Source organism: Mastigoproctus giganteus, chromosome 13 (genome assembly GCF_048544385.1).
Source record: "Mastigoproctus giganteus isolate SK-2022 chromosome 13, ASM4854438v1, whole genome shotgun sequence".
Classification (NCBI taxonomy): Eukaryota; Metazoa; Arthropoda; class Arachnida; order Uropygi; family Thelyphonidae; genus Mastigoproctus; species Mastigoproctus giganteus.
Window position 1 is genome coordinate 98,526,501 of NC_143587.1, and position 13,020 is coordinate 98,539,520.

The 13,020-nt window shown below is 37.2% G+C and overlaps 1 protein-coding gene across 1 annotated transcript in view; it reads left to right on the forward strand.

The window, feature by feature from the left end:
* Positions 1–13,020, forward strand: part of LOC150076295 (fat-like cadherin-related tumor suppressor homolog) — a 780,225-nt gene that overhangs the window by 143,674 nt on the left and 623,531 nt on the right. Inside the window, exon 3 of the mRNA XM_090387312.1 lies at positions 10,079–10,140. Coding sequence (XP_090243438.1) covers positions 10,079–10,140 — 62 coding nt within the window. The remainder of the gene's footprint in view (positions 1–10,078; positions 10,141–13,020) is intronic.

Consider the following 13,020-nt stretch of genomic DNA (forward strand, 5'->3'; position numbering starts at 1 on the left):
AGGGCTGGCCCATCATTTTCTGCAGTGAAAACTAGACTTCACTGGGCAGACAGGATCTTTACCAAACCAACTCCAAAAAATTCAGGATCTTGATGCTGATTGCATATAGTAAGGCCAGAGAAATTAAACTACTGCTTCATCTGTATCTACTCTCCCGCTGCAATCTGTGATATATAAATCAGCTTTTTTTGTACACATTCCTTCCAGTACAGAAAATTACTGTAAGACAGTATTTAAAACTACCACTTATATAGAATATATCGCGGAACAGTAACGTGTAATATAGCTCTGTTGTGCAATTCTGTCACGTCTAATTAGGTGTTCACTTGCTTCTTTGTTATGATTTTTCTCATAACTTTATTTCAATGAAAAATTGTCTGCAAATAAATGTTTATTAATTATTCCTGTGTACTACTTACAAAGCTTTAATTACTTCGGCTATAATTGCTGTTGTAAACCATTGCCATTGATTTGTCGGTATGGATAAAATTGGATAAGAATTTTATTCCCTTCAGGTAGTTCAGTTTATCTTTCCTTTTAGTTAATAGATCACAACTCAAATTGTCGAAAAACTTTCTCTAACCTTATAGCTGAATAAGATGATCAGGCTGACTGCATATCTCTTTCACATCTTTTTAAACTGTTTCGTTACCTAAACGAAGTAAAATGAACTTTTCCTTTTCTGTTGTTGTTTTTCCTGTGGAGTAAGGAGCAACTAAAACTCCCGAGGCGATTCAATTTTGTTAAAAAGTCCCAGTTTTACAGGGGAGAAAGTGGGAGACGGAACTGTGATAAGGCTATTTAAAGCTGTCAGAAAGCGTAGAGCGTAACCACGGGGGGAAAAAAGTTGCTGATATATTTTTGTGTGTATGATGGACTGCGACAGATGCATTAACAATAAATAACGGGCTATGCCGTGCTCGTGCGTTGTCAGTGACTTTCCTCCTGATAAATTATTGCAGCATCACGTTAGAAATTTTGTCTCGCAGGAGAAAAAACAGGAGGGACACTTGAGCTCCTGAACAATGGGTCTTAGTTCGATAGCGACATTCTTGTTTGAAGTTGATGGACTCAAATTAGCATGCAGTCCTTGTTTCGACAGCGCATGCTCTCCTCATCGATACGTGAATTAGCTCGGTTTTGGAGGCATGCAGTCATTAGTGATTTAAATGACCCTCGGCATAAAATATCTACTTCCTTATCTCTGCTCTGTGTGCGAAGGAGAAGTGCATTTTGTAGTTCCGATGATATTTTGGTATTAAAAAAATATGTATCAGGGAAAGCTACAGAGTAGATTCTTTTAATAAAAATTAAAGATTACAAAAAGACCCCAAGAGGTATTAGTTGAACTACATTCCAAATAAAGGTGACTAATATTTGTGCAATTTGAAGATAACTAGCAATCTGTTTTCCTATTGGCACGTTTAACTGATTATTTTAACTATATTAATTCCCCCAGATGTGTACTACATTGTCCTAATTATTAGAATCACCGTGAAATTACATTGATGCAAAACTGATGATTACATATTTCTTAATGGATTTTTTATTGTGGCTACACTTTTCGTGTGATACTTAAAGACATTTCTAGAGAATAGAAGGGATGAATGCAAAGTTGAAAAGGACAATACTCCGAGTCTGAAATTCAACAGTAAATGCATGTTGCTCTATTGTATTTGAATAGATTTCGAAGAAGTTGGAGGAATTTTCAAAGGTTATTAATTATTTAGAAAGTAACGTCGGAAGCGAAAGAGAGAACTCTGTATCGTTTAGTTGCTCGGGAAACTTTTAGATATGATATATTTGTGGCAAAACTGGCTGGAAGATAGTTATTCAAAGTGTAGTTCGAGCTCACTGCCTTGGCAGAGAAACTAAAATGTGCAGAAATTCGACCAATGAGAATCAAGTTTATAATCCAGTTCATTCGAATTGAAAGGGGTAACTCATAATGTGGATGTCCAGTAATATTTTTTTATTGAATTTCTTTGTTAGCTGAAAGTTTGTATTCGGAATTAAGGTCTCTTAACAAAGCGATTTTATCAAAATCTGAAAAATAAAGTTTTACATAGTCAAGGAACAGAAACTTGTTCTCGTGTATTGGAATTTTGTGAAAAGGAAGCCGAAACTTAAGGTCCCCTTAGTAATCGAACGGATTTCTGCAATAACTGGATTGTCTACACGAGCTGTCTACCGGATGGTTTAGAAAGAGAAATGCAGAAGCGTGATGAAACCTGTGAATATTGCAATGGTGTTATTAGTTACTACAGCGAAAACTCTTGTATAACGAGTTGCCTAAGTATCAGAGTTCTTTAAGACAAATAACCACGAAAAAGCTAATTCGCCATTTATGTCTCACCTTTCCGTTTATTTCTTTTCACTATTATTTGTTTTCTTTTATGGCAGGTTAGCCAAGGCCATGTCATATGCTTTAAAATAGTGCAGCACCTGCGCAGTTCATGGTGTATGAGGTTGCTCTGATGCGAGTATTAAAACCATCGCAATATTCATTTCAGTTAAAAATCAGATGACTTATAAACACCCTATTAGATGCATTAGCCCAAGTGCATTTACATATATGCGAAGTGCAAGTAAATTAAAGCATCTTATTAAGCTCTACTAGCATGAAGCTTTTGCTGTGAATTTTCACTCGGAGCTTTAACATATTTTACTAATTTCATTGAATTACATAATTTACTCAAGCGTTTAGGGCATAAGCCTCAAGCTATGAAGGAGTCTAGACTATGTATAAATATAGTGCAAATGCATCAGGAATACATAGCTATATCTGAATAAATCAGATTATTAATAAAACGGCATCGTTTTAAGTTATATCTCATATTGTTAATACCTTCACAACGAGTTGCCATGATATTGCACTACTTCGAATAAGTAACGCTTCACCTAAGGAGAAGACTAATGTTACTTATTCTCAGATGGATACCACCACCCAGACGGCACCGTTTCAGGGCTGTTTGGCCCTTCTTCGGTGGGTGGGTAGGTACCCGAGTGATGCAATGATGGCAAAACAGTTATGAAGTATAACTCCACAATATGAGAGATGCCTGATGGTGTATCATATATTGTGGAGTTATACTTCATAACTGTTTTGCCATCATTGCATCACTCGGGTACCTACCCACCCACCGAAGAAGGGCCAAATAGCCCTGAAAACGGTGCCGTCTGGGTGGTGGTATCCATCTGAGAATAAGTAACATTAGTCTTCTCCTTAGGTGAAGCGTTACTTATTCGAAGTAGTGCAATATCATGGCAACTCGTTGTGAAGGTATTCACAATATGAGATATAACTTAAAACGATGCCGTTTTATTAATAATCTGATTTATTCAGATATAGCTATGTATTCCTGATGCATTTGCACTATATTTATACATTACATAATTTAATAACTTCATTTCAGTGAACTTATTAAATTTCGGTTTTTATATTTTCGAACGGTAAATTGAAACCTCTCAGAGTAAAAACTGCAAATGGTACTATACCTATTTAATAAAAAAAAAAAAAAAAAAAACTTCCCCTAGTATGACTGAAACCGTAAAGGGCATCTAGCTTAACATCCTTCCCTTTAGTAACAGTAAAAAAAGAATCCAAGTCACGTGTTTCCTTCGCGTGAATCCCTTCAAAGGGAATTGGCGAGAACTAGAAAATATGGACTTTTGATGACAAGATTGTTATTAAATTAAGTGAAAATCATTTTCTTTTGCAAGAAATAAAACATGATTTATTTTCCCCAACACTGAAATTAACACGCATATCAGACCCTCATTGGAAATAGTATGTAAATTAGTTAAATAGAGCATTTGACTAATGTTGGTGGTTATTTGAGCTGCGCAAAGTAGTTTGTTAATTGACAAAGAATCAGAACTACTAGCATCAGTAAGGCTGTGTGTAAGATTTCATCTAATTGTTATAGGATCGGGGAACCTATCTATTGTGACATTCTGAACAGTTATACCTTTCCTGCATTGTGGAAGTTCTTTGGAGAAGAATGAAAATGCTCTTTATCACAAATCACAGTCAGCACAACGGTTTGAAAAAACTAATATGGTGATGATCCTACATTTTCCAACCCCGAATCCAGTTCAGCGCTTCTGGTATGCTTTTGAACAATAATTGACGTCCATCACAAGACATCCTAGTTCAAGCATAGAACTGAAAACAGCCTTAAGGAAGGAGTGAAACAACATTCCAGTCTGTATATACTAAAAACTTAGAGTGTGGGGATAATCGTATTCCATATTAAAAATTTCATTTCTTTTATCTAAATTTTGTTCTTCGTTTAGTGGAGGATAGCATAGTTTCTCCCAAGCGAAGAACTGTTTGTAACACATTTGTTATACATTTTCAACACACTCACGGTACTAAGTTCAATAGGTTCTAATACATTTCGTGTTTGCGGGTTTCATTAATAAAAAAAAATATATTGTGTGAGTATATAAAAAATGGAAGTCTGAACTATAATTTTATCATTGTCTATATCTTATATAGATATATTGCCTATATCTATATAAGACTATATATATGGTAATCAATGGTTGCTGCTCTTCATGGACTAATGTTATTAGTGGAGTCCCACAGGCAGGGTTCGGTGTTGGGTCCACTGTTGTTTTGTATATTTATCAATGATATTGATGAAGGTATATCAGGCTTAGTGTCGAAGTTTTCAGATGATACAGAGGTTGGCAAGGTTGTTAATGACAGTAATGGCAGTGTGCTACTGCAACAGGGTCTAGAAAATTTGGGCAGATGGGCTAAGAAGTGGCAACTGAAGTTTAACCTTGACAAATGCAAAGTACTGCATATGGATAGAAGTAACCCCAGAGAAACGTACCAACTGTGTGGTACTACACTTAAGGTGGTAGAAAATGAAAAAGACCTGGGAGTAATTGTGTAGTCAGATATGAAGTTTTCTGAGCAATGGAGACAGGCGTTCCTGGGCAGGTCATGGGGTTTTGTCAATGATATATAGGAATTTTGCTAGCAGGGAAAAGGAGGTGATTATCCCTCTGTATAAGGCAATGGTCAGTCCACGCCTTGAGTACTGCGTACAGGTCTGGAGGCCTCATTTCAGGAAGGATGTAGATTTGCTTGAGCGTGTACAGAGAAGGGCAACAAGATTGGTGAGGGGAATGAAGGGATCCTCTTACCAAGAGAGGCTTAAGTTCTGCAAATTGTAGTGGCTGGCGACTATGTACCTGCATGGTGATCTGATTGAGGTTTATAAGGCCTTGAATGGGTTGATCACGCTGAATTCTGATCGGATCCTTCCACTTGTTCAGATTACGAACCTAAGGCGGCATAAATTCAAATTAAGAAAAGACAGATGTAGAATAGATGTGCGGAAATTTGCCTTTAGCCAGCGGGTGGTGAATTGCTGGAACAAACTTCCATCTGTCGTTGTGGAAGTTGATAGGTTAAATAAATTTAAGGAGGAACTGGACAGGCATTTGGAGGGAATGGTGTGATATATATTTTTTTTTTTGGCTGATGCTGTATCACTTGCTTTCTTGCATCATATGCCACTACTTTTTTTTTTGGCTGATGCTGTATCACTTGCTTTCTTGCATCACATGCCACTACTTTTTTTTTTTTTTGGTAGTTGTTGGCGCATCGGCTTCTGTGGCCATAGTGCACCTGCCAAAGTTTTTGCAGTACTTTGATCCAAGCCCGAGGCGGGATTCGAACCCGCGACCTTTGGTTGCCAGGCAGGCAATTTAACCACCTGGCTAGCCCGGCCGGCATGCCACTACTACTATCTCTATAAAAATAGAAGCTGTAAACATTTCTATTAAAAAAGGAACGTAATTGTAAATACCACAGAAAGTAATAATGTTAAAATACACGAGAATAGTACTGTGGAGTATATTCCCCAACAGAATATGACATGTCATAAATGATATTCTTTTGGGGATTAATATTCTCTTTCACTTGAGTATAAAAGTTATACATAAAACATGCAGCTGTCAAGTCTGAACATAAAGTTAAGATTAAAGAGCATCTGAAACCTGATAAATTTTCTGCATTCGTTGAGAGGATAATAATGTGAGTACATAATATTTTAAATAATTCATGGATTGAGCACTTATGCGTGCGGCTAAAACTCTACAGTGCGGATGCATGCATCCATGCGTTTATTTTAGTACAATGATCATGATTGACCTTTGCTCCTTTATTGAAATGTTTCGTAACCTTTTTATATATGGAACTGATCCCTTTTTAGGGATTAGCGTACACTTGTTTATGCCCGCGGCACACTAAATTTGCAAAATGCACTTGGAGTGTACCATCCATCTACCTTTTGATGGGGGAAAGAAGAAGAAGAACACAAAAGAAAGCTTGATTACGTCTGATGGAATTCGAAAAGCGTTTACACATGATTAATTTCCCTGATGTGCACTGCTATTATAACGATCAAAGCAAAAAATACTTGTCATTCACGATTGCTGGTTATGGCTATTGATTGTCAAAATGAACTACTGTCTGGAACTGTCGTTCTTTATTTACTCACAGTGCTTATTCGGAAGTTCTGTGTTTGGGAAGGGAAACACTTTTTTTTTTTTTAAACAAATCATGCTCACTAATGTGTAATATACAAGCCATATTTTTTTTTTTTTTTTTTTTTGTATATGAAGGCTCAGAGTGCGCTGTTTGGCAGGAAATACAAATGAAGGTGGAAACGTTCACTTCCATTCGTGTTTTATCCGTACCCCTACACTACACTCTCATTTTGCAGGAAAGTGTAGTGTAGGGGTACCGATAAGAATAACGAACAATTAGTAAGGAATACATAATTATTGTACCCTTTATTAATGTCTTTCAGATAGACGAAATTATAAAATTTCGACCCGCCTAGAACTTAGTTCTGCAACTTGTTATATCAGTTGTAGAATACTCATAAAGAATATGGCATACAACCGACTCTGCATACAGTATGAATGCTAACCTTCTGCCGACCACATTCAGTTGTACGTCACCAACTAGTTTTTGATTTTCAGCTGAAGAAAGGATAAAATCCGGGATTGTGCGCAATCGCGTGGTGTGAAGTGTCGCCCTCTGTTATCGCGACCAAAGACTGTGGTAAAATTCGTATGGAAGATAAATAAAATAAATTTTCTGTGTATTCATTGGAGGGACACGCAGGTCAGAGACGTTAATAAGGTAGAGAGAATAGAAGAACATGACCGTATTTTGCAGTCATGCGTGCTTGACCATTCAGCTACAGCAGCTAGTTTTTTTTTTTTTTTTTTTTTCGAACAGTGACTTATAATAAAGCCGCTGTAATTGAAGTAAACGAAAATTCGTAGTAACGCGTGAGAGTCATATTCTTGTGGTAATAACTATGATTCAGTTTAAAACCTAGAAATAACCAAGTTACTGAATGGTGGGAACGTGTTGGACTTTAGCAGATCCCAGCGGGTTTGCATTAACTGCCTTACACATTTGTGTCTATACCCTCCCCCACCCCGATCCCGTTTCCCCCTTCTCTGCTGTTGGCCACGTGCCATCTCCCTTTCTAGCTTAGTTTATCAATTTCAGCGACCTTGTCTACACAGTTTGTTACTATAACAACGGAATGTGAGGCACGTGTCGCACGTGGAGCTTGTTCCACGAGCTGTAGTTTAGGTACGGAGATCTCCCGCTCGTCTAAACTGTTTACTGTCGACTTCCGGACTACCAGAGGCACCCACGGTCGACTCGTTTGGTATTTTTTCTCTCCTGTTTTTCCTTTACGTCTGATTGATGTACCAGTATAGAGGGATCTTGGCTTTGTTAGGTCATTGTCCTGCACTGCTAGGAAGGCAGCTTCGAACCTATTTACTTTTTTTGCTTGTTCAACTATGAATGGAAATCGATTTAACGTCGATACTGCTGTTCGCTCGATTATTGTCAGTTTTGTGTATTTTCACGTTTTCTTATCCTGTGCTGTGATTTACTAGCCATTTCACTTCCATAATGTGACCCAGAGAGAGGGAAAGACGCGAACGAAATGCATTTTTTCAGCAAATTAGGATGAACACACGCACAACATATGCGCACCAGTTGATTTGATAGAAACACCTTTATAATATTTCGCAGGATATCCATTCACCTCCGCACGAACTCCACAGTAATGAGATAATGGCTGAACATTCCGGTGGTGTGTTCAATATAACTAATGGCCCTATCAATCTTATTTTAGAGATGTCCTGAGGAGTTGAAGTTTGGCGGAAGTCCGAGCCAAGAAAGTAGTGGCGTCATGGAACTTCCGCATGAACCGATGGCGGATTATAATTTCTTTTTGGAAATAGACATCACAACGGGGGAGGGGGGGAGAGAAATGCAGTTATATTGTTGAACACGCATGGTCGCAATGATGATGAAACATGCTTCTCAGTTGTTGATCTATGAATATCGGGATCCCATTCCCTCACACCGGCCTACAATCTCTCTACTAAACGTTGGGGGTCCTTAGCTTTAAAGTTGTTTTCTTCATTCTCTGATACAGCAATCTGCGTGATGCAGCTGAGATTCTTAGAACCAGTCGTCTATTTTTTTTATTATTATTATTTTTTTTTTTTCAGTCTCCACTTCCTTCCAGTGATTCGTGTGCGCCGCACAGCCACTCAGTTAGCCTAGAATAGATGTTAGACCATTACTCTGTTGTATTCAGATTATGATCTCCAACTGAATAAATAAATAATCCACGGTGCATTCTGTCCCTGTGGAATACGATTGCAGAGATGTTATTTGAATTAGTGGAATATGTATCATTGACAGTACTGACGAGCATGCTGTTCTGCCATCCATCAATTTCTAGCCACCAAGTTTTGCTCCAAATATATTCATTACTTGGCTATACTTTTTCCGTAATTCTGGCTATCATTCCACTTTCAAAATTAGTTAGATCGCGTCGCTTATTTGTTTTAGTGTGGCCATTGGTACACATATTGGGGCGGCGGGGGAGGGATCATTCTATTTACATGCGTGAAATAGCGTTCGTAATAAATTTTCTCCTGAGCACGCGCACACATAGATTCGATCTATTTAAAAATCTAAAAATTAAATGCTTCAGTCAGTTTAAAAAGAATTCAATAAAGAATTTTCTTATACGCTAAACTATACTGGCTTGCTTCATTCAAAGCGTTTTTGCAATTTTAATGCTGATATATTTTATGAATAACATTGCGGTAAACCAGGGCCGAATTTTCACATAAGCTACACAACCTACAGCTTAGGGCCGCATATTACAAGGAGCCTCGCTCCATCTTAAATTCTTTTTAATATTGTCACAGTGAACTGGTGAAGGGCCTCATACATGTTATAGATTAGGGTCACAACAAGTTTAAATCTGGCTCTGGCGGTAACCTTATTGTGACGAATATAGATCGAATAAATGTGTTTCTTAGTGTTTCCATTATTTATTTATTAATAAAGAAATATTAAATAAATGGATGTCAGTACTCATATGCTAATATCTATTTCCGATGGACGTGTATTATTCAAGGTTGCGTATGCAACTTAATTCTTTCTGCGTTCAATTTTAATTAATCTCCAGGTGGGTACTTCTGTTTTTTTTTTTTTTTTTTTTATGCGCCAAGAAACTATGGCTGTGAGACATCAGTGTATTGTCTGTAAAGTACGTTTATTCTGTGGTCAGTTGCTGGACGGTGGGCACTGGCTGAAGCAGTGTTCAAATTGTGTCCTTTAAGTATCCCCCACCTGTTAATGCGTGAATAATTAATTCCTTTTAATAATATTCATTATAGTAACATTACAATTCCTGAATGGCAAAGAAATCAAAAATATGTAGGAGTGCAGTAGAGATGATAATAAATAATACCAGCAAAAATATGCTTGCTAGTTCTACTACTAAAACAAAAACACTCATCTGGTGGACTGCAAATTTCTCTGTGGCGGCACCAATTATAATAAATCCAATAATTTTAATATTATGTTATTATTATTGTATTCTCCGATTTGAGGCTTTACATTTACAGTACCAGAAGGAATGAATATTATTTTTATTATTTAGTTATTGATTCTTGATTGATTATCGTAATCATGCAATTCAAATTTTTGCAGGTGTCATAACAACAACAGCTCGACGTTTGGACCGTGAAAATCAAGCCGAGCACATTCTAGAGGTGAGATATAGTAATTTTTAGCATTTGTAAAAAAATAAAAAAAAATTACCTCATGATACGTAGAACACTTCCTAATGACACTCTCCAGCGTCTCATCTCTTAAGTTTCCTTATATGATGATGAACATGTCCATCTCCACCCAATATCATATATCGAAAAAAGAACTATTACTAATAGGGAGGGGAAGAAAAAAGAAAAGCCTCATCGCCACCAGGAGGCATACACTCAAGCGTGACTGCCCCTGGTTCTCGTCCCTTGGCACCTATAGCCAGACTTGGATCATCTCTGTCGGTATTAAGTACCATCTCTACGCTCCTTGGATGTAGTGCAATTCCAATGGGCGCCATCTTCCTAGGGATCTAACCCAGGAGGTCCTAAAAAAAAAAAAAAACAATAATAATAATAATATTAACACTATTAAGAGTAGATAAAAGCGTCAGACCAGATGAAGTATCAACAACATCACCAGTATACAGAATGCCTAAAAAATATCCACCAACACTTGTAGCCTTCTTCTCTTCCGAAATACTAACTCACAAAAATTACTAAACTTATTAAAATTAGGCTTAGTCTCTATGTAATGAGGCTCAAAATCCTCTTCCAAAATATAATAATTCATTCCTGAACAATTGGCGATATTCCTCATACAATAAACAGTCGTACAATACATGATCTCAACTTTCCTTATTATGACCACAATTACAATTTGGCTGGGTTTCCAGACCAAGATCATATAACTTACTCCTTAAGGATCCATGTCCCGTTTATATATAGGACGTTAACATATTAGGAAAAAGCCACTGCTTATTCTGGTATGTAAAATGAACTCTTGGAATAAATAATCTGGTAACCCCCCCCCCCCCCGTTACACTTACATCCCATCTGTCCTGCCGTATTTCCAGTTTACCAACAATCTCCTTTTTTCCCTCTTTAGCTCCCACTGTCACATCATTAATTATTCCAAGACATGATATCTGTATTCTTTTCCTTAAATTGTAACCAAAGGCTGTATGTAACAACTGACAATCTCGGTAATACTCCTGCAGTGACTTGCAGAGCATTTGTTGACACTGTCCTGCAAGCTCTTACCAATAACAACAACATTGATCTTTGAATTGACATCAACTTACTTCTAAATTTGACATTGGATATTCTCCCATACAATATCGAAGCCGCATAGGTTACAATTAGAATAAAAATAACTTTATAATATAGCCCTAGAACTCTCTTATTTAATTCCCACTCAGTTCTTGTCATCCTTACAATAGATGCAGCATATTTCTTAACTTTACTTCTTAAATAATCCAAGTGTGGGAAAAAAGATAATTTATCATCTAACAGAACTCCTAAATATATATTTTGAGATACCAATAGTACCCGCTTGCCATTAATAAAAGCAGCCTTGGGGGTTGTCTGTAATCAAGTTTCCCTTTGAGCAACATCATTAGTCTTGCTCGAGGAAACCACCAATTTATTACTTGTAGACCAATACACCAGGCTATCAATTATATCCTTAATTTTTAGTTCCAACTCATTTCTGGAATTTCCCTGCACTGCAAAGACCACATCGTCCGCAAAAGCTACTTTGTGGCAATCCTTGTGATCCATTGACAACCATTGAATTACCAAATTTCAAAATACTGGGCCTAATACCGATCCCTGGGGACAGCCCCTACTCAAGCTGTCTTCATATCTTAAATATTGTGATCTGACAACTACCTTCCTTCTGCTCAGATAATTTTGAATTATCCTATATAACCTATCAGGACATGCCAGTCGCCTTAAAACCTCGAGGACGCTCTCGTACCAAACAGTGTCGAAAGCGCCCTCAAAGTCAATAAACACAGTTAACACATATTTTTTATCTGCCCGTCTGTTATAATCCAACAGATCATGTATTGCATCCTCAGTTGAAAACTTCTTCCTAAAACTGTATTGGTGAGAAAACAATAAATGGCTGTTTTCAAATGAAGATAGCAGTCTAATTAGTTAACAGGCGCTCAAATACCTTCCCCAAATTCGCTAATAACGAGATTGGGCGAAAGGCTTTTGGGTCATTCTCATTTTTTCCAGGCTTAAGCAACAATTTCAGTAAAGCTATCTTCTAAGGAACCGGAAACACACCTTCCAAAAGACATTTGTTAAACATGTTTAAAAATATGGCAGAAAAATTTCTCTACAGCTCTCACAATACGATTGTTTTCAATCAAGTCCATTCCTGGACTCTTATTAAAATTTAATTTTGATCAAACTTGCACAAGTTCATCAGTATTAAACAACATTTCCTCCCTTCCATCATACTCTTCATTCAGCCTTTTAACCTCCTTTTGCCATTCATTATCATCCTCTAGACAATCCCTCCTAAAGAGCTTCTGTACAATTGCCTTTACTGTCGTTACCCAATCAGAGGATTCCGCTCCGTTCACCACCACCGTATACATCAAGTTACTTATATTGAACTTATTCCTAGTAAGCCTGAAAATGAGGCCCCAAGGATCGCTATTCCCCACATCATTTACAAGATCTTGCCACGCTTTAACCTTACATTTTAAAATCTGCTGATGGTAATACTTCCTTTTCAGGTTATAAAGATCCTTATTCCTCTCATCTTCTCCCCCACCCCCAGCTCTAGATCTTTAATATACTTTCCGTAGATTAAAAACCTCACTTCTGATCAAAGGTCAATTCAGCTGACCACCATGGAACAGGTTTACCACTCTCCCTTTTCTTCCTGACAGAGAAACTAAGAGCATTAGCTAAACAACTCTGCACATAAAATACCAACTCTAATGCTGACATACTATTTAATTCTTACCCCATGGTATAATCAAAACTAACAGAAAATGACCCTCTAAACTTCTCCAGATCTATTTTTTTTAT